This window comes from Leptodactylus fuscus, chromosome 4 (assembly GCF_031893055.1).
Source record: "Leptodactylus fuscus isolate aLepFus1 chromosome 4, aLepFus1.hap2, whole genome shotgun sequence".
Taxonomy (NCBI): Eukaryota; Metazoa; Chordata; class Amphibia; order Anura; family Leptodactylidae; genus Leptodactylus; species Leptodactylus fuscus.
The window spans coordinates 216704123-216725044 of record NC_134268.1 but is presented as its reverse complement, the minus strand read 5'-3'; the positions used below and the strand labels follow the sequence as shown (position 1 = coordinate 216725044).

At 42.1% G+C, this 20922-nt stretch overlaps 1 protein-coding gene across 1 annotated transcript in view; it reads left to right on the top strand.

Annotated features, from left to right (window-relative positions):
- The window catches only part of THSD7A (thrombospondin type 1 domain containing 7A), a 172536-nt gene that overhangs the window by 76682 nt on the left and 74932 nt on the right, over positions 1–20922 (top strand). Inside the window, exons 3-7 of the mRNA XM_075271807.1 lie at positions 5058–5303; positions 11541–11722; positions 14618–14686; positions 19367–19522; positions 19644–19847. Coding sequence (XP_075127908.1) covers positions 5058–5303; positions 11541–11722; positions 14618–14686; positions 19367–19522; positions 19644–19847 — 857 coding nt within the window. The remainder of the gene's footprint in view (positions 1–5057; positions 5304–11540; positions 11723–14617; positions 14687–19366; positions 19523–19643; positions 19848–20922) is intronic.

The following is a 20922-nucleotide window of genomic DNA, read 5'->3' as shown; positions in this document are numbered from 1 at the left end:
AGATAGATAGATAGAAGATAGATAGATAGATAGATAGATAGATGATAGATAGATAGATAGATAGATAGGAGATAGATAGATAGATAGATAGATAGATAGATAGATAGGAGATAGATAGATAGATAGATAGATAGATAGATAGATAGATAGGAGATAGATAGATAGATAGATAGATAGGAGATAGATAGATAGATAGATAGATAGATAGGAGATAGATAGATAGATAGATAGATAGATAGATAGATAGGAGATAGATAGATAGGAGATAGATAGATAGATAGATAGATAGGAGATAGATAGATAGATAGATAGATAGATAGATAGATAGGAGATAGATAGATAGATAGATAGATAGATAGATAGATAGATAGGAGATAGATAGATAGATAGATAGATAGATAGATAGGAGATAGATAGATAGATAGATAGATAGATAGATAGGAGATAGATAGAAGATAGATAGATAGATAGATAGATAGATAGATAGGAGATAGATAGATAGGAGATAGATAGATAGATAGATAGATAGATAGATAGATAGATAGGAGATAGATAGATAGATAGATAGATAGATAGATAGATAGGAGATAGATAGATAGATAGATAGGAGATAGATAGATAGATAGATAGATAGATAGATGATAGATAGATAGATAGATAGATAGATAGATAGATAGATAATAGATAGATAGATAGATAGATAGATAGATAGGAGATAGATAGATAGATAGATAGATAGATAGATAGATAGATAATAGATAGATAGATAGATAGATAGATAGATAGATAGATAGGAGATAGATAGATAGGAGATAGATAGATAGATAGATAGATAGATAGATAGATAAATAGATAGATAGATACTGATGAGTCCCCCATTGTCACATATAATATACATCTCCACTTGCATTATCCGCCCATTTGCCGCTCACTTAGGCAGAGACATTTTCCTTCGGAGTTAATATCTATTCAGGGAATTATTCACTTTTGTTCTCAACATGGAAAATTGTTGATGTTTAAGAGAAATTGTCTGAAGAATAAACTGAATATCGGGCAATTACCTTAATAGGTCCCAGGACAGGGGTAATTAACCAACGAGTGGTAATTGGTTAGGCATATTCTGCTAGATTAACATTACTTGGGGAACTGTAAAGTAGAAAATTATTGGTGTCATTAATCAGATTATTAACCAATTGTTACTTTGTAGCTGAAAATCTTCCTATAATAGACTGAGGCTTCTATAGTCGGGAAGACTTAGTGTCTCATATGGCAACCAAGATGAATGAAGACAATGGATTCTTCCACTTCTCTATCTAACAAGCTATAGATCAGACCTCGATCTTGCTGTAAGGCTTCCGGCTGTAGCAGAAGTTCTCCCCCATTGCTTTACCTTCAAAGATCACAAACCCCCATTCAACCATCTCCAGGCTGTTTATTTTGGGACCATACAGAAGTCCTTGCATATGGATAAGATTATTTCCTACCTACTCCTATCATGGGTGGTTATTGATCCAAATGTATCAGTAATATTATGTCATTTATTATAAGTTGGATCGCCTTGCATCCCAGTCTGAAAGGATCCGCAGCGGTGCAGGGACGCTCCATTTATTTCTATGGGAGATATCAGGAGTACAGAGCTTGGTTATCTCCCATAGTCCCATAGGCATGAATCTCCACCTGCAGGATCAGCCACCATTCAGACGAGGGTCCCAGGTGGTTGGACCCCCACAGATCCCAATTTTTTTGGCAAACCCAAAACAAAAGTCATAATGGGTTCCTTAGTCCCTGCAGTGTCCTCCTTAGTAGCAAAGAGGGGCAGCATGGCCTTCTCGGTAGGTTGGAAATCTTGGAAATTCGTCAAATTTCCCGAAGATGATAAATCTCTATAATGTAACAATTATGTAACCAAAGAGTCAAAAACATTTTGCAAAAAATCTACAACTTTAAAGTGCTAGTCCCCCTATATGTAGATGTCCCGGTCACCACCTCTCCGGGCTGCGGCTTCTTGTTCTGCTCCGATGGCCTCATCGCTCCTTAATGATAGCACTTAGGTGGAGGGTTCAGTCTGCGGTCACCACGACATGAGTGGAGTCATTATAATTAGCGGTGAGTTGACCTCCCCCCGAGCTGACTTATAACATGGCAGATGCCTTCTCCGCTTGCCATGACATTTGCTGCCATCAAATTAAAAAGCCACAGGCGACTATCTTCTTTTTCCACTCGTAGCCAAGATCTCTGTGTGCTTTGCTTTTAGGGACAGATTATAAGGAGGGCCAAAGGGTCAGTTGCCCCGGGGGGTCTCTACCACCATGGAGCCCCCACTACACAGATGACCCCAGCCTTTATCTGTGAAGTTTGAGATGATTTTATATTTTACCGCCAACACTAAAAATTGGATTTTCCTAAGATTTAACACAAGGGGTCAGAGCTTTGCGTCCCATCAGAGAAAATGTGAGGGTCAAGTATTTTTGTTGCTAATGGAAGAAGGTTAAAGGGGATGTCCAGAGAATTGTAAAAGGTAATCTGATGTGATAAAATAAAAAAATATAACTTTCCTGTGAAATCGCCCACCAGTCCCCACCAGTGTTTACTTTCCTGCAGCAATGACATGCTGATATCTACAACCAATGACTGGCCTCGGCAGAGATGCTTCCAGGTATGGTACCCAATGGTTGGGGCCGGTGATGGGTCACCAGGTCACTTACTCTGCAGTACATCATCATTTCAGGACAACTAAGCTAAGACCACCAGGAAGACCGAGACAAAAGCTTTGAAGCAGGAGACTCCCGTTCCACCATTTTCCTGGTTCCTCACTGGTCTCTACTTTTTGGTCCCTCTTGGAACAAACAAATATCCCATATAAAGGGCCGCCAATGATATTTTACAGAGGATGTTGACCATTGGGCTCACATTATGGGTTCATGTACTATGGGACGGGAAGGCAATGTGGTGCTCAGGTGGCCAGTAGTGATCTGTGGGCTCCTCCTTGCTGTAGGTGTTACGGTACAGAAGGTCTCCACATGGACAACTCTCATGTAAAGGCTTTCAGACTGCAGTGACAAACAACAGCTCTCACTGTTATGGGGATGTAGTACCCAGTTTGGGGAATTGGTTGGCTTTGGTGTCCTTTTTTTTGTTCTTGGAAAATTGCATGGCTCTTCCGGGTCACCTGGTCCTCCGAGCCTTCTTCTCTACCTCCAAAGCGTAGAAGGAACCCTTATCCTATCTCCTGCCCTGCATAGTTAGGACAATGCCTAATGTCAAACAGGCTGCACCATGGTAGACGTACATCTTCTCCTGCAGAGAAACTCATGGGCACACCATGAGAATTATCACGCGATCCAGCCTCGAGAGAGTTCCAGAACACTGACCACACAATGACTTGCAACCTACTTACATGTACTTCTGTACGAGCTTTGACCCTTCCCTATGCAACATCCCAACCATTCAGTTTGTGAATCGGCACCACCTTACAAAAGTTCCCGTAGAAGACAACTCACTTACTGCTCTTCCTTCTTGTTACCGGTCTCGGAACCCATCTAAGGCCACCGCTGAACTTGGTGGCTCACAAAGGGTTAACAATACAATGTATTGGGTTTTTTTTAGCTGCTCACGACAAACCATGGATTTCCAGAGATGAATGCCTTTGGAAATCTCGTCTTAAGTGTAGACCAGGATTACTTCCATGAATATTCTTTGTGCACTAATCATCCTTGGCAGAGTAAAGTGGCACAAGCCCCCAAGGCTTTCCGACAGAAACAAAGTAAAATGTTGCTGGGAACAAGTCAGAAATTTTCCTACTTATAGATGTTTAACGTTTTTGTTCGCAACTTTTTATTACAAAGAGAATAGTGCAGGATTTCTAGTGTAAACCCTGGATCACCTCTTCCCATAGGACCTCTTAGGACATAGGGGTGTAATATAAGTTGTCCTTGCTTGGACATTTCTTCTGTTCCCTTGTGAAGGACTCAACAACCTTCTATGGTGGACTTGGAAGGTCCAGAATCTCTCTGCTGTTCTGAATCAGCAGTGTCAGACTGAGGTTCCTGGGGTCCATCAGAGAACATGATTCTGGGGGGCCCAATATCCAACATTGGGGGCCCAAGGTGACGCTGTGTTTATATGACCACTGTAAGGCCATTAGATGACCTGTAATATGAACTTTGTATCAGTTTTCCCTTATTCTCAGTTCTCCCTGAGCTGGTGAATGGGGACTAGCTGCTATAAAATATTTTAGTTTGTATGCAAGTTTAGCATGGCGGGAGTAAAAGGAAAACAGCCTAATTTTGCTGTGTGATGCTGAAGACTGTGTCGACCCCGATCAAGCAGAAGTCAGTGAAGCCTATAGATGCATTAAAGCGGCTCTTATTAGAAGGATCCCTAGAAAAGATGAGCAAACCAGTTTGGAATGAACCCGATTCCACCCATATTTTCCAAAAGTTTCAGGCTTGTGACCTAAACCCGGTTCCCAGTGATCAGATTTAATCTGTGCGGGAACCTGACAGTAATGATTCAATTTCTCTTCAGCACCCCTACAGGAGAAATGAGGTATTACACAGTGTCCATTCACATCAATGGATAATGTGGGTAATGCAGGGCAGACAAGTCCCCCAGAGCAAGAGATGTTCTTGTAACCACTACAATCTGTCCAGGAGATGAGAATCCTGACCATAAGAACATAAGAACCCCCTCTCTTTACTCAAGATTATATCCTATCAATACGGTTTTATCATCTGGACAAACCCTAAGTGACAATGGCACGAGTTGCCCTTTGCCTCCCCATCACCCAGAAGTATACAGAATAGTGTAATACAGAAATATGATGAAGGTCATTCCTGGTCAAGTCATCTCATCAGACAAAAATAATAACATATAGCAGCAGGAGATGAGTGGGATGAACATGTCTGACGCAGGGACCTTGTACACCAGGTAGTATATACCATGTCAGTAAATAAGTAGGAATATCACTGCAGGATATGTATGAACTATATGAACCAGGAAACAGAATATATATATCTTAGAATCTGGAATCTGACATTGTTTTCTATCATCTACAGCTTTTGTGAACAGGAGAAGTTGCCGATCACTTTCCAAGCCTGTGTGGTCGATAAAGACTGTCAAGTCTCCGAGTGGTCAGAATGGACTTCTTGCTCTACGGACTGTAATGCATCTCCCCCTGGTGGCCATCGGACTAGGAAAAGGACCATCAAACAGCTGCATGTGGGCCAAGGGAAGGAGTGTCCGGAGATGGAGGAGACGGAATCGTGTGCTCCCCCGGCCGAGGGGTTACAGGCCTGCATCAAGTAAGGGTGGACATGTCCTTGTAGCTTGGTCGTTTTCATTCTCGTTGCCACTAATGCTCTCTCTGATCTTCCTAGAAGATGCCATTATATAACCTCAATTCTTCCCTATGGTTGCAAGTAGCCAGGTTACAATTTGTTGAAAATAACTACAAGATAACATCTTATTGGTTACTATATATTCATAATTTTAAATCCTATTTTTTTTGCTACAAAATTGTAATTTTTCAGAATTCCTAACGTTTGCAGAGCTCTATTTCTTTAGGTCCAGTGCCTAGGGTGGCAGCCTGTGTCGGGGTGGCTGCTAATACATAACATTACAATACAAAATAGCTGCAGATGGTAGAACACTTTTACAAAAATATCATACCCCATTCTCCAGGGGATCTGGGGTGGCTGACAGTCCTCCTGGTTGTAAATTTAGACACCATGCGACCATATCATATCGAATTGATGGTCGTTGCACTCACATGTTGAAGTACTGATAGCATGACCCAGTCATGGTAGCCATGATACCAGTAGTACAGCAGGGGACCCCTGTGGAAGGCCCTGGCACAGTACTGGCAATATTCACACACTGTAGCTCTATGATGATGTGGTGGAAGGTCCTGGCAGGGTACTGGAAATATTCACACCCTGTAGATCTATGGTTATGTGGTGGAAGGTCCTGGCAGGGTACTGGAAATATTCACACCCTGTAGATCTATGATGATGTGGTGGAAAGTTGTGGCAGGGTACTGGCAATATTCACACCCTGTAGATCTATGATGATGTGGTGGAAGGTCCTGGCATGGTACTGGCAATATTCACACACTGTAGATCTATGATGATGTGGTGGAAGGCCCTGGCAGGGTACTGGCAATATTCATACACTGTAGCTCTATGATGATGTGGTGGAAGGCCCTGGCATGGTACTAGCAATATTCACTCTTTAGATCTATGATGATGTGGTGGAAGGCCCTGGCAGGGCACTAGATCATTCCTGCTTGAATATTATAAATCTATGGAGCTCACAGCCTGGAATATGAGCTCTTAAAGCACAGATAAGACATTGAATTTTCTTTAGACACCTCTAGTTTTCTTCTAGATTCTATTACTGAGCCGCTAAATAAATTAATGACAATTGCTGTAATATTTCTCTTTATACCTTAAAAAATTTTTTTGAAACATTGCCTTCTTCTTTAAAAAAAAATTGACAACCCAAAGTGTAATGAAAGCTACAGATGTCGGGGAGATCATTGGTGAAGTGTTTCTTTACTGAGCAGATTTGGCAGGCAAATAAAACATTGATATGTAAGAGATCGGGATGTTTTTGGATATTATACATATGTGATACATTTAGTGGCTGCTGATAGAATTCTACTGAGGATTTATAATAAGTATCAGACACAAATGTTGTGATTTCTACTGGTTGAGATGGCACAATTCCCTGTGCTCCATATTCTGCATGTCTTGTGACTGTAGCATTCGTGTAAGAATTAGAATATTAGGTTATTTGTAGAGATGAGCGAACAGTGTTCTATCGAACACATGTTCGATCGGATATCAGGGTGTTCGCCATGTTCGAATCGAATCGAACACCACGTGGTAAAGTGCGCCAAAATTCGATTCCCCTCCCACCTTCCCTGGCGCCTTTTTTGCACCAATAACAGCGCAGGGGAGGTGGGACAGGAACTACGACACTGGGGGCATTGAAAAAAATTGGAAAAAGTCATTGGCTGCCGAAATCAGGTGACCTCCATTTTAGACGAATAGTGGATTTCAAATCCGGGTCATATGAGAATGTGAACTTTGAGACTATGAGACAGGGATAGCTGTACAGGCAGGGATAGCTAGGGATAACCTTTATTTAGGGGGGAATGTTATTAAAAATAACTTTTTGGGGCTCTATCGGGTGTGTAATTGTGATTTTTGTGAGATAAACTTTTTCCCATAGGGATGCATTGGCCAGCGCTGATTGGCCGAATTCCGTACTCTGGCCAATCAGTGCTGGCCAATGCATTCTATTAGCTTGATGAAGCAGAGTGTGCACAAGGGTTCAAGCGCACCCTCGGCTCTGATGTAGCAGAGCCGAGGCTGCACAAGGGTTCAAGCGCACCCTCGGCTCTGATGTAGGAGAGCCGAGGGTGCACTTGAACCCTTGTGCACCCTCAGCTCTGCTACATCAGAGCCGAGGGTGCGCTTGAACCCTTGTGCACACTCTGCTTCATCAAGCTAATAGAATGCATTGGCCAGCGCTGATTGGCCAATGTATTCTATTAGCCTGATGAAGTAGAGCTGAATGTGTGTGCTAAGCACACACATTCAGCTCTACTTCATCGGGCTAATAGAATGCATTGGCCAGCGCTGATTGGCCAGAGTACGGAACTCGACCAATCAGCGCTGGCTCTGCTGGAGGAGGCGGAGTCTAAGATCGCTCCACACCAGTCTCCATTCAGGTCCGACCTTAGACTCCGCCTCCTCCGGCAGAGCCAGCGCTGATTGGCCGAAGGCTGGCCAATGCATTCCTATGCGAATGCAGAGACTTAGCAGTGCTGAGTCAGTTTTGCTCAACTACACATCTGATGCACACTCGGCACTGCTACATCAGATGTAGCAATCTGATGTAGCAGAGCCGAGGGTGCACTAGAACCCCTGTGCAAACTCAGTTCACGCTAATAGAATGCATTGGCCAGCGCTGATTGGCCAATGCATTCTATTAGCCCGATGAAGTAGAGCTGAATGTGTGTGCTAAGCACACACATTCAGCACTGCTTCATCACGCCAATACAATGCATTAGCCAGTGCTGATTGGCCAGAGTACGGAATTCGGCCAATCAGCGCTGGCTCTGCTGGAGGAGGCGGAGTCTAAGGTCGGACCTGAATGGAGACTGGTGTGGAGCGATCTTAGACTCCGCCTCCTCCAGCAGAGCCAGCGCTGATTGGTCGAGTTCCGTACTCTGGCCAATCAGCGCTGGCCAATGCATTCTATTAGCCCGATGAAGTAGAGCTGAGTGTGTGTGCTTAGCACACACATTCAGCTCTACTTCATCAGGCTAATAGAATACATTGGCCAATCAGCGCTGGCCAATGCATTCTATTAGCTTGATGAAGCAGAGTGTGCACAAGGGTTCAAGCGCACCCTCGGCTCTGATGTAGCAGAGCCGAGGCTGCACAAGGGTTCAAGTGCACCCTCGGCTCTCCTACATCAGAGCCGAGGGTGCGCTTGAACCCTTGTGCAGCCTCGGCTCTGCTACATCAGAGCCGAGGGTGCGCTTGAACCCTTGTGCACACTCTGCTTCATCAAGCTAATAGAATGCATTGGCCAGCACTGATTGGCCAGAGTACGGAATTCGGCCAATCAGCGCTGGCCAATGCATTCTATTAGCCCGATGAAGTAGAGCTGAATGTGTGTGCTAAGCACACACATTCAGCACTGCTTCATCACGCCAATACAATGCATTAGCCAGTGCTGATTGGCCAGAGTACGGAATTCGGCCAATCAGCGCTGGCTCTGCTGGAGGAGGCGGAGTCTAAGATCGCTCCACACCAGTCTCCATTCAGGTCCGACCTTAGACTCCGCCTCCTCCAGCAGAGCCAGCGCTGATTGGCCGAATTCCGTACTCTGGCCAATCAGCACTGGCTAATGCATTGTATTGGCTTGATGAAGCAGTGCTGAATGTGTGTGCTTAGCACACACATTCAGCTCTACTTCATCGGGCTAATAGAATGCATTGGCCAGCGCTGATTGGCCGAATTCCGTACTCTGGCCAATCAGCACTGGCTAATGCATTGTATTGGCTTGATGAAGCAGTGCTGAATGTGTGTGCTTAGCACACACATTCAGCTCTACTTCATCGGGCTAATAGAATGCATTGGCCAATCAGCGCTGGCCAATGCATTCTATTAGCGTGAACTGAGTTTGCACAGGGGTTCTAGTGCACCCTCGGCTCTGCTACATCAGATTGCTACATCTGATGTAGCAGTGCCGAGTGTGCATCAGATGTGTAGTTGAGCAAAACTGACTCAGCACTGCTAAGTCTGCATTCGCATAGGAATGCATTGGCCAGCCTTCGGCCAATCAGCGCTGGCTCTGCCGGAGGAGGCGGAGTCTAAGGTCGGACCTGAATGGAGACTGGTGTGGAGCTATCTTAGACTCCGCCTCCTCCAGCAGAGCCAGCGCTGATTGGTCGAGTTCCGTACTCTGGCCAATCAGCACTGGCCAATGCATTTCTATGGGGAAAAGTTAGCTTGCGAAAATCGCAAACTGACAGGGATTTCCATGAAATAAAGTGACTTTTATGCCCCCAGACATGCTTCCCCTGCTGTCCCAGTGTCATTCCAGGGTGTTGGTATCATTTCCTGGGGTGTCATAGTGGACTTGGTGACCCTCCAGACACGAATTTGGGTTTCCCCCTTAACGAGTTTATGTTCCCCATAGACTATAATGGGGTTCGAAACCCATTCGAACACTCGAACAGTGAGCGGCTGTTCGAATCGAATTTCGAACCTCGAACATTTTAGTGTTCGCTCATCTCTAGTTATTTGGCTTAGAAAATTCATCCAATATTAAGGAATTCGTCACAGCAGCCCCAAAGAACGTCACCCTCTCTTTTTTCTATCTATGGAGGACTCACTACATCACATTGGACAAAGAGAGCCATTGACTTCAAGAGTATGTGTGCAATGCTTGCTTTGACCAGTGGGGGCAGTGTAGGGAAATTGAACACTTACTGTCAGATTCCTTCACAGTTGAGTAGATCGCTGAAGGTCTCAGCAGCAGATGATCACTGATCAACTTATTGTCTCAAGGTCTATCTGGCAAAAAAGAATTATCCCTAGTGTGCCAAAGCTTTAAGGAGCCATCCACACCATGAATAACTTCTGCCTCAAATTCCTCTCCACTTTCCACTCCTCATATCTCTGCCTCAGTTTTTACTCACTGACTAGCCTCAGATGAATGGGTCCATTGGGCTGCAGTATTCACAGCAATATCAAGCATATTGCATTCCTGTCCCATCTGCCTCTGCTTGGTTTGTCCTGTGCCCTTCTTCAGTCTCTGCCTCCCATTGAATACAATGGTTGGCAGATTCAAGATAGAATTTGGTGCTGATTTTGAGGTGGAATTCACCTTAACTGAGCACCAAATGCTCCATAGTAATGTGATGTCATTCATGACTCTCCTATGACTAGGGTTTAACTGATCTTGTGATTTCAGGATCGATTTTAAAACCCGATTTCCAATCGTTTTCAAGCCAATCCCGATCACGATCGTGAAATTTGCTCAATCGCCGATTGGGATCCAATCTTTCCCGATCCCGATTGCTCAAACCTAGTTGTGTATTATATATACAGTAGGGTTGAGCCGATCTTGAGATTTCAAAATCTGATTTTCGATCATTTTCCTCCCGAGCCTGATTGGGATTGTGAAATTTGCTCCATCGCCAATTGGGATCCGATCTTTCCCGATCGCTCAACGCTACCCATGATGGTAGGTAGACTTGAGAGTCGAATTGAGGTTGGTGGACTTCCCACTCCCACCTGGAACCGATCTGACCCTCTATCATAGTTATATATAGAAGTGCCTAAACCCAACCCAATGGGGGAACAAGGGATTCTTAGCTGAGTATGATCTTCCAACAGCAACCAAAGAGCTCCCATTTTTCCAAGAAGTGACTTCACCCAAGTGACTGCCTTGGGAATAATAAATGATTAGGACCCACTGAAGTAGATTGGGAGGGTGGTGGTGACCAGTGATTTACTAGATCCTCAAAGTGGTGGAGATCCTTAAACCCTCTCCATATTCCAAACCTGGATAGACTTCACTTGTATCTAAAGTCAAGGTATTATTACTACCTATGGCCAAAATAAGACCACGCTACAGTCTGATCATTTCTGATTCTAGTTGGAGGTTCACCTTTAGTTGACCAAGGATCCAACCATATATTTTATTTTTGATGTGCCCAAATTTTTATGAGTGGCATCAAAACCAAAAAACCTCCATCTTTATTGATAGAAGGAATTCATTACATTTGAGGTCCTTCTCTTCTAGTAAGATGACAACTATATGGGAAAATTTGAGCAACGTGCAATTGGGAGAAAAAATTATGACTCAATTTCTAAAATAATTTTAAAAATTAAATACAAATTTTAAAATTTGAATTCACAATTTTTAGTTAGTTTTTTTTAGAGAGGGCTGTTTTAATAAGATTCTATCAAGATTTGTTTTATATTTATAGTCGTGTGTAATCTGTGACCTAGGTATGCATGGAGAGCCACCGAATGGACAGAATGTCGAGTAGATCCCTTACTCAATCAGCAGGACAAGAGACGGGCAAACCATACAGCGCTCTGCGGTGGAGGGATTCAGACACGAGAAATCTACTGCGTACAAGCGAATGAAAATCTCCTTTCATACCTCAATACAGTAAAAGACAAGGAAGGTTTGTATCTTTTTTGTATCAGATCAGATCAAGGTTGGTCGAAGCCCTTGGGCAATACACCTGGTCTCCCTACCATCACTTAGAATTTGGGAATTTCTAGAATTGTTCCATGAAGATCCGTAGGACAGTTTCATAATCATGTCTATGTATAACTATGAATGGTGCAAAGTTTGACAGTATTGATAAATTGTGTACAGTACCCATGTAATGGTTTCCATGGGCTGGGAAGGACAATTGGAAGAACCAACTTTGCGGAGAACCTCTAGATCCTCAAGGTGGTGGAGTCTATGTCCTTCCTTAACCACACCATCATAGGAATCATAGTTTGGTTAACCCAATACCTGGGCACCTCTACATTCCTTAAAGGGGTTGTCCAATGAAGTCAACACCAATGTTGGTGACTAGTGTCCTACAATAAGATTACCTGCTGGTCTTCTGAGCCTGTTCAATTTTTTTTGAGCCTGGAAAACATTAGATCAGAATGAAGACGTTTTTATAGATCCCCAATCTGATGGGACCGGGATTCTCACAATGCAGATTTGTGTACCCCCGGCCTTGGTTTGGCACAACCCTCATATTTTAGCTTTTCGAAAAACCTCCTATATCGAACAGTGAAAGGAAAATTACATCTCTCTGGCAGCAGAACAGACGTGCATAAGTGGGAATATCTGCATGGTAATGTGTGCATAATTATGTACATTTTCATCAAAAAATACTTTGATCAATCACCCGGCACCAGGTCTACCGATGAGTGATTTCCCCGCACCCGGTGATAGTACGAATGCATATATTTCACAATTATGCTGTTTTTATGGATTTTAGTCTCTCGCAGGTAAATTTACATACTGTAGAAAATATAGTGCAATATGTAAAAAAAAAAAAGCATCTCGGGTGTTTTTGCAGATTATACCCTGGAGTTTAAAAGCTCTATATTCTCTGCTAAAGGAATGTCTGGATGAGAAAAACTAATCTACAAATATCCTGTGAGGGATTTCTTGATTCATGACCTTCATCAAATACATCAAGCAGAGAGTGACAAGATAGTCTCTCTGGAGGACCCAACATGCCTATAAACTACACAGACAGCTCTTTGGTTTTAATGGAAGCCATGTAATTCTTCATATCACCTGTGGAGGTGCTGCAGGGAAATTGAACACTTGCTTCCAGGATCTCCCTCTGATTACAGCTGATCGCTGGGGGTCCCATCAGCAGGGTAACCTGTGATCAGCTTCTTTCTAAAGAACCCTGCTAATAAAAATGGCTTATCCACTGCCAAAAACCTATTCAAGGGATATTACCCCAATTCACATTCAGCTATATTTGCCACCTGTCCTCAGTCTCCTGGGATTGTTGTTAATTTTAAGAACAATCTCGTTAAATTGGGTAGCTCTTGATAAATCGTACCCTAAAAAGGGCAAAATTTCTGTAAGCCCCAGTGAAAAGCTCAAAAGTGGGTATTCCAAAAAATTTGGGGTCAAGATTGAAAAACTCCAATTTTGTTGGTTAGTATTTCAGTGACTATGATTTATCGCCTATCCTCAGGTAACAAATGTCTGATCACTGGTAGCCCACAAATCACTAGCCTTCCCCATTCTTCCTCACTGCATTCGTATTTGGCTACCCAGTATCGGACTGAGGTCCATTGATAAAATGATTATCGTCCCCACCTTCCAACAGTCCTTGATCATAGTATCCTTCAACTTTGGAAGTCTTCTACTGGCCCATTATTATTTCAAAGCCTGGGCCCACCAGAACTTCGTCTTGTACCCTGGTGGGTCAGACCAACATCGGCTACCTTTGCCTGTCTCATAGACTTTACAACAGCAAATATGGTGGACCACCACTCTATCGAACACCTCCTAATTGTCATCCTGTAGTGAGGAGGAACTCTAGCTCCGGACCCCAATCCTAGTGATCTCTGGAGGTCCTATGGATAAGTGATAAATATCAAATGTGGGAATGTCCTTTCAAGGTATAGTTCAATGGGCTAGTTAAAGGGGTTGTCCAGTTCTTTTTTTTTATTTAGGACCTATTCTCAGGAGCACCATGGTCCTTTCAACAGCTAATCATTGGGGTCCCAGATGTTGGACCACCACTGATCACTTATTGATAACCTATCCTGAGGGTAGCCCATCAATAATAATGAACTGGAAAACCTCTTTAAGAGGTCCATTGGCCAAGTCCACTAGTACCATTATATTATCTCAGGTGACTTTGTTCAGGTATGGGATCATACATATGGCCATGATCCAGACACATGTCTTCTATGGGTCTATACTGTTCCTTCACATACCCTAGTGGCAAGAGATTGGTTCCAAAGTTACCTCCAGATGAGTTGTCTTCTGCCAGACCTTTAGGGCCATGATTGGGTCAGAGTTTGGGTCCATCAGAAGATCTTTTGCAAAGTTTACACATATGGCAACTTACTATGGAGTCTTTGATAGAGACCAGATGGTCCATACAGGGTCCAAGTTCAGGTCAATGGCCCAATTATTTTGAGAAGTTCTTTAGAAGAGGACTGATGGTGGGAAAAGTTCTGCTCCAATATTTGTTTCTAATTGGGAATCTTCATTCATTCACATATTGAGAAATATATGTTGCGTCCCACGAGGGAACCCCCGGAACATTCTGGGACGATCAACTCAACCGATTGTTTTGTAATTAATAAAGTATGAGCTCGTTTCCACCGTCGAATGTTAAATGAGGTCATCGGCGTGTTTACGAGGACGCGAGCTTAATGAGGAGATAGATGAAAGAAGACGACTGATACTTTGTAACTTAGTGAAGAAACTTCTGGAATACTTTACATCTCATTAAGCTTTGAAAAGTCTCAACCTAAAAAAAAACATTGTAATGAATTAAGAAGATTTTTCTTAATTTTTTTTTCCATTTCAGACCTCCACGCTCTCGGCACATCAAAGTCCAGCGAGGCGCCTTTCCTATCTATTACCTTTGAAATCACAGGTGAGGTGAATCTTAAATCTGAGAATGGTTTCCCTTAGGGTCCGTGTACATGATGGGATTGAGTCTTCCTTCAAGAGACATAATGAGGTGCCCATCAATATCAGTGGGGTCATCTAGAAGTATGTCGAATTTCATTCACAGTTCCTTATGTATTCTTCTACAGGAGAATATCCCTAGAACAGGGTGCCCCCTCCCCCCAGGGACTTGAAGCCGGAGCACCAGTGGCCCCAACTGACCCATGTGAATGGAGCAATGGCCAATATGCCTGGTCACCGCTCAACTCATTCACGTCAGGGCCATAGACTTGAATGGGGTGGTGACTGAGCGTGTCACTGAGCACCACCACTCCATTCATGGGGCATCACTTGAACATTTTGGATGGCAATAAATATGGGGGCACTCTCTGGTTGGTGCTGTTTATAGGGCAATTTAATCCTGCTTATCGGAGCACTTAGATTCTGTTTTTAGTGACACTCTAGTTCTTTTTAGAGCTCTTTAGCCCTGTTTATGGGGGCCCACTAGAACTGCTAATGGATCACTTCAGCTCTGCCTATGGTGGCACTCTGGAATTAGTAGTACAGTACTTAGCTATGTTTATGGTGTCATTCTGGAGCTAATAATGGAGCGCTCTAGCTCTGTGAATGGGGACTACTCACTTTATGGGGGCTTCTAGTACTGTTTATGGTGACACTCTGGTATTAGCAATGACTCACTTTAGTTCCATTTATGGTGGCACTCCAGAACTAGTAATGGGGCATTTTAGCTCTGTTTATGGTAGCACTCTAGAACTGGTTTGGGGTACTCTAGCTCTGTAAATGGGGGATGTTTCTTTATGTGAGCTTTCACAATATCCATAGTGGCACTCTAGACCTAGTAATTGAGCAATATAACTTTGTGTATGGTGACGCTCTAGAACTGCTGGTGTGACACTTTAGCTCTGTGTATGGTAGCACACTGGAACCACTAATGGGGCACATTACCTCTCTTTTGGTTGAAATCTAGAACCACTTATGAGTCACATTAGTTCTGTTTTGTTGGCACTCTGGAACCAATAATGGGACACATTACCTCCATCTTTTGTGGAAATCTAGAACTGTTAATGGAGCACTTTAACTTTGTTTTGGTGGCGCTCTAGAACCATTTATGGGACACATTAGCTCTGTTTTGGTGGAAATCTAGAAACACTTATGGGGTCACATTAGCTCTGTTTTGGTGGAACTCTACAACCAATAATGGGACACATTACCTCTCTTATGGTTGAAATCTAGAACCACTTATGGGTCACATTAGTTCTGTTTTGTTGGCACTCTGGAACCAATAATCGGACATATTACCTCCGTTTTTTTTCTGGAAATCTAGAACTGTTAATGGAGCACTTTAACTTTGTTTTGGTGGCGCTCTAGAACCATTTATGGGTCACATTCGCTCTGTTTTGGTGGTACTCTAGAACCAATAATGGGGCACATAGCTCTGTTTATGGTGATATTCTAGAGTTAGTAATAGAGCCCTATACCTATATTTATGGTCTTGAGTTGCTGATGGGGCCCCCTAGCTCTGGGGGTCATTGTTTGTGGGGACTTCTGTCACTATTTATGGGGTCATTACGGTCCTATTTATTAGGACACACTCTTGGGGTCACACTAGCTTTGCGCCTTGCACTGTTCAAGCTATATAATGGTCATTGGGGGCGGCATAGCCTGAATTTTCAGGATAACTTCCTATAAAAAACATTGCATGATGCGTCTATAGTCTCCGTGAAAGCTTCTAACTGTAAGATACTGTAACTCAATGTAAAGCCACCGATAATGCGAATTGAAGCCACACGACAAACTCAGCTCTGCTATATCTGTATGTAAACATAGTCAATAGTGATGTGCACTGATGTGAGTCTGTTCCGTCCTCGTTCTATATATCCTATTACAGAAACTATCTATTACAGATTAAAGAACCATCGTAGGGGTCTAATATAAAGATCCCGTTTTTCGGCTGACACCGAGCCCCTCCGCGTCTCGTGAATGAACACTCCCGCCATAAATGTTTCAGAAGGTTGAGCCATTATATATTGATTTCCAGGCCGTGATGGATTAAAGAGCTTTATGCTAATCTCCGGCTGCATTATGTTAATAGAGATTTAAAAAATGTATTACACATATCTTCCCTGATGTAGTCGCTAAATATCTCCCCCTCCCCCGCCCGCACCCCCCCGCGTCCCCGCATCCATATGTTACTTACAGTCGCCCATTCATAAAGGACGGACGAGCCGTGTCATATTTCACCGCAACAAGCGCGCCGAGGATGGTTCTCGGAAATGATTCTATTAAAATGAATTATAAGGAATAAAATAAGCAGTTACAGGAGACGCGAGAGGGACGGCGAAGAGGCGCCTCGTAAAACTCCCTCCGAGACGCCGGCTAATAAATGGGACCCTCGTTCTTCTGTTTCATGAATTTTCCCGAGGCTCTGAAAACAATTTACGGAGAGAAAATCATTCCCAACATACATAGAAAACTGGAGTGAAATAACCCGGGCCCGCGAGTCACAGAAACTAAACAGGGGGATAAATTTTTGAATTTTTTTCAAATTTTTTTTTTATTCCTTTTTATTTTCTAAAATTTGTAAAATTCAGTTTTTTTCTGTAAAAGACAACTCACTTGTAGCCGTAGGCGGCAAATTATATTCATTTCTGTAACTCTTTCCAATCTGGGCAGGATCTGTAACATTGTTCATCCTGATCTTCCTGGTTCATGAACAGGATTAATGATATACCTCAATAAGCGCCGCCCTAGGGTTACCAGAAATACATCAGAGCTGAGTTTGTCTTTTGGTATCACAAATCGATGTCTGTGGACTTGTATTACCTTTGACACTACAATTGAAGCCCCAGTTAAAGGTTAGGTCCACCTTAAGACGCACCAAAAGGAACCAAATTTGTCCTAAATTTTCCCAAAGTTTTATATTCAGCCCTCATGACTCAGTACTATTATATTATTTATATACCTGTATTACTAGCAGGAGGACTCGGCTTCACATGGGTATATTTCATTTTTTGTTTGTGTAGCGGCCCCATAAGAATAGGTTGGATGTTATGGAAACCTAGTGTAAAGCTGTGTGTATGTGACGACTGAAGAACCTGAGAGTTTCCATTGGTCCATAAGCGTCATGTAATCATGTGTATCTCAATTTGGATATAAGTGAAAAACCTGCAATTGGTTGTTATGGGAATCGGGAGTAAAGCTGTGTGCATGTGGAGACTAAGCGCCTGCGAGCTTCTATTGGTTTATAAAGGACATGTGACTCTGTGTGTATGGCCATTGAAATATGAGTTAAAAAACTTGCAGACTTGTATTGGCTAATGCAGGTCATTTTTTGGGAATACTGTATCTGAGGAACGCTACACACTAGAGAGCTGAGACCTGGTCTAAAACCTTCTCAGGCACCTGATGTATCTGTGTGCCAAATTTGGTGAAAATCGATCTAGTCAGTTGGTCACGCATAAAGAACAGACAGAAACTCATTTTTATACTATAGAGAAATAATCTTTTTCTTTCTATGTATTTATCTGTCTATTATCTATATATCTATCTATTATCTATCTATTTATCTATCTCCTATCTATCTATCTATCTATCTATCTATCTATCTATCTATCTATCTCTCTATCTATCTCCTATCTATCTATCTATCTATCTATCTATCTATCTATCTATCTATCTCCTATCTATCTATCTATCTATCTATCTATCTCCTATCTATCTATCTATCTATCTATCTATCTATCTATCTATCTATCTATCTATTATCTATCTATCTCCTATCTATCTATCTATCTATCTATCTATCTATCTATCTATTTCATATCTATCTATCTATCTATCTATCTATCTATATCATATCTGTCTGTCTAATATCTAATAGCTCTGGCATTGAGGTGATATTTCTGCAGTAACATATGTGTTTGTGTGATGGAACAATCCTTGATTTCATTGCTGAACATTCCCCCCTCCCCATCCTCGTCCTTCTAGATTACTATGCAAATAACCTGCGCCGCTTACATGACTTGATTGACAAGCGACATCTGCCCATATATTACACAGCTCACAGGAGAGCCCTGGGTAACCTTGTGAATATCCCGGGCTGACTCTTCTGTCTCTTCTTTGTTCTGAAGTTAAAGAAAAAATTGTGAAAATTCAAAAACAAAGAGTAATAAGTTCAAGAGTAATTTGTAGAAAAAAAAATTGTAGAACAAATTATTATCTCGCGTTTCCTCCAATTCTCTCCTGATATTTTTTAGACCTATTTGTTAATCTTCCCAAATTTTTGAAAAATTTTATAAAAAGTTTATCGATAAAAACAACAAAGTTAACTTTCGATCTTAAGAACTGAGTAGAACAATTCCAAAGAATTTTCCGACAAATATGTAAATGAGTCATCTACCTCAACTCTAGCCTAGGGTTGAGTCGATCTTGAGATTTCAGGATCGATTTTAATATACGATTCTTGAAATTTCAAAATCCGATTTCCGATCATTTTCAAGCCGATCGTGATCGTGAAATTTGCTTGATCGTTGATCGGCATCTGATCTTTTCCAATCCCAATTGGGAACCCTACTCTAGACGCATCTCGAAGAAAAAAATTTTCATATTTTTCTAACACATTTTCCTATTTTCCGTTCTCCACCAGCATCAAAGCCGGTGGACAACAAGCTGTGCACCGAGCCGCCATTAAGTACCAGCCAACTCTGCCATGTGCCGTGTCCGATAGAATGTGAGGTGTCCGCGTGGTCGGCGTGGGGTCCGTGTACCTTTGAAAATTGTGATGACCAACAGAGTAAAAAGGGTAAGAAATCTCAGCCCATAATATTCCGGTCCATGTCAATGGCCTTGAGGCTTCCGTAACATAATTTCAACATTTCCAATACTGAGCAAACTAAAAATTTCTATCTCTGATATACAAATAGGTTTCAAGCTTAGGAAACGTTCCATCACTAATGAGCCCACCGGTGGGACTGGAAATTGTCCTCATCTAGTGGAAGCCATTCCCTGCGAGGAACCGTCATGTTATGACTGGAGACTGGACAGACTGGAAGAATGTATCCCTGACAATGGGAATAACTGCGGGAGCGGAACCCAAGTCCCTGTCGTTACCTGTATCAACAGCGATGGTGAGTAGAATAGGAGCCTTCAGTCTTCCATCATCGTCCCAAAGCTGTATACACATTAGCTATATAAGCCAAACGCTGTATAGCAGTATTATTTGGGCACTGTGTAGCTGTATTATTTGGGCACTGTTTAGAAGTATTATTTGGGTACTGCATAGCAGTATTATTTCGGTATTCTTTAGCAGTATTATTTGGTCACTGTATAGTAGTATTATTTGGGCACTGTTTAGCAGTATTATTTGAGTACTATTTAGCAGTATTATTTGGGCACTGTATAGCAATATTATTTGACAACTCTTTAGCAGTATTATTTGGGCACTGTATAGCAGTATTATTTGAGTATTCTTTAGCAGTATTATTTGGGCACTGTATAGCAGTATTATTTGAGTACTCTTTAGCAGTATTATTGGGGCTCTGTATAGCAGTATTATATAGGTACTGCATAGCATTATTATTTGAGTACTCTTTAGCAGTATTATTTGGGCACTGTATAGAAGTATTATTTGGGCACTGTATAGCAGTATTTTTTGTTTAGTAGTATTTAGGACTCTGTTTAACAGTATTTTTGGCACAGTTTAGAATTATTATTTGGTCCCTGTATAACAGAATTATTTGGGCACTCCCTAGTTGTATTGCTTAGCTTAGCATTGCTTAGCACTATTATGTGGGCACTCTTTAGAGGTATAATTTCAGCACTATTTTGCAGTATTAATTGGGCACTGTTTACAATTATTATTTGGTCACTGTGTATCAGTACGGTATTATTTAGGAAGTCTTTAGCAGTATTATTTGAACATTGTTTAGCAGTATTATTTAGTCCCTATATAGCAGTATTATTTCTACACTATTTAGCAGTATTATTTGGGTACAGTTTAGCAGTATTATTTGGGTACTGTTTAGCAGTATTATTTGGACAGTATTTAGCGGTATGCCTTATTTAATGTTAGTATTTGGGCAATATTTTGCTGTAGTATTTGACCACAGTTTGTTTGCTGGACAGTTATATTTATGGGTACTTGGGCGTTCTGTAGTATTATGGCATTATTTATGTGCATGAATGACTTGGACACTACTTCAT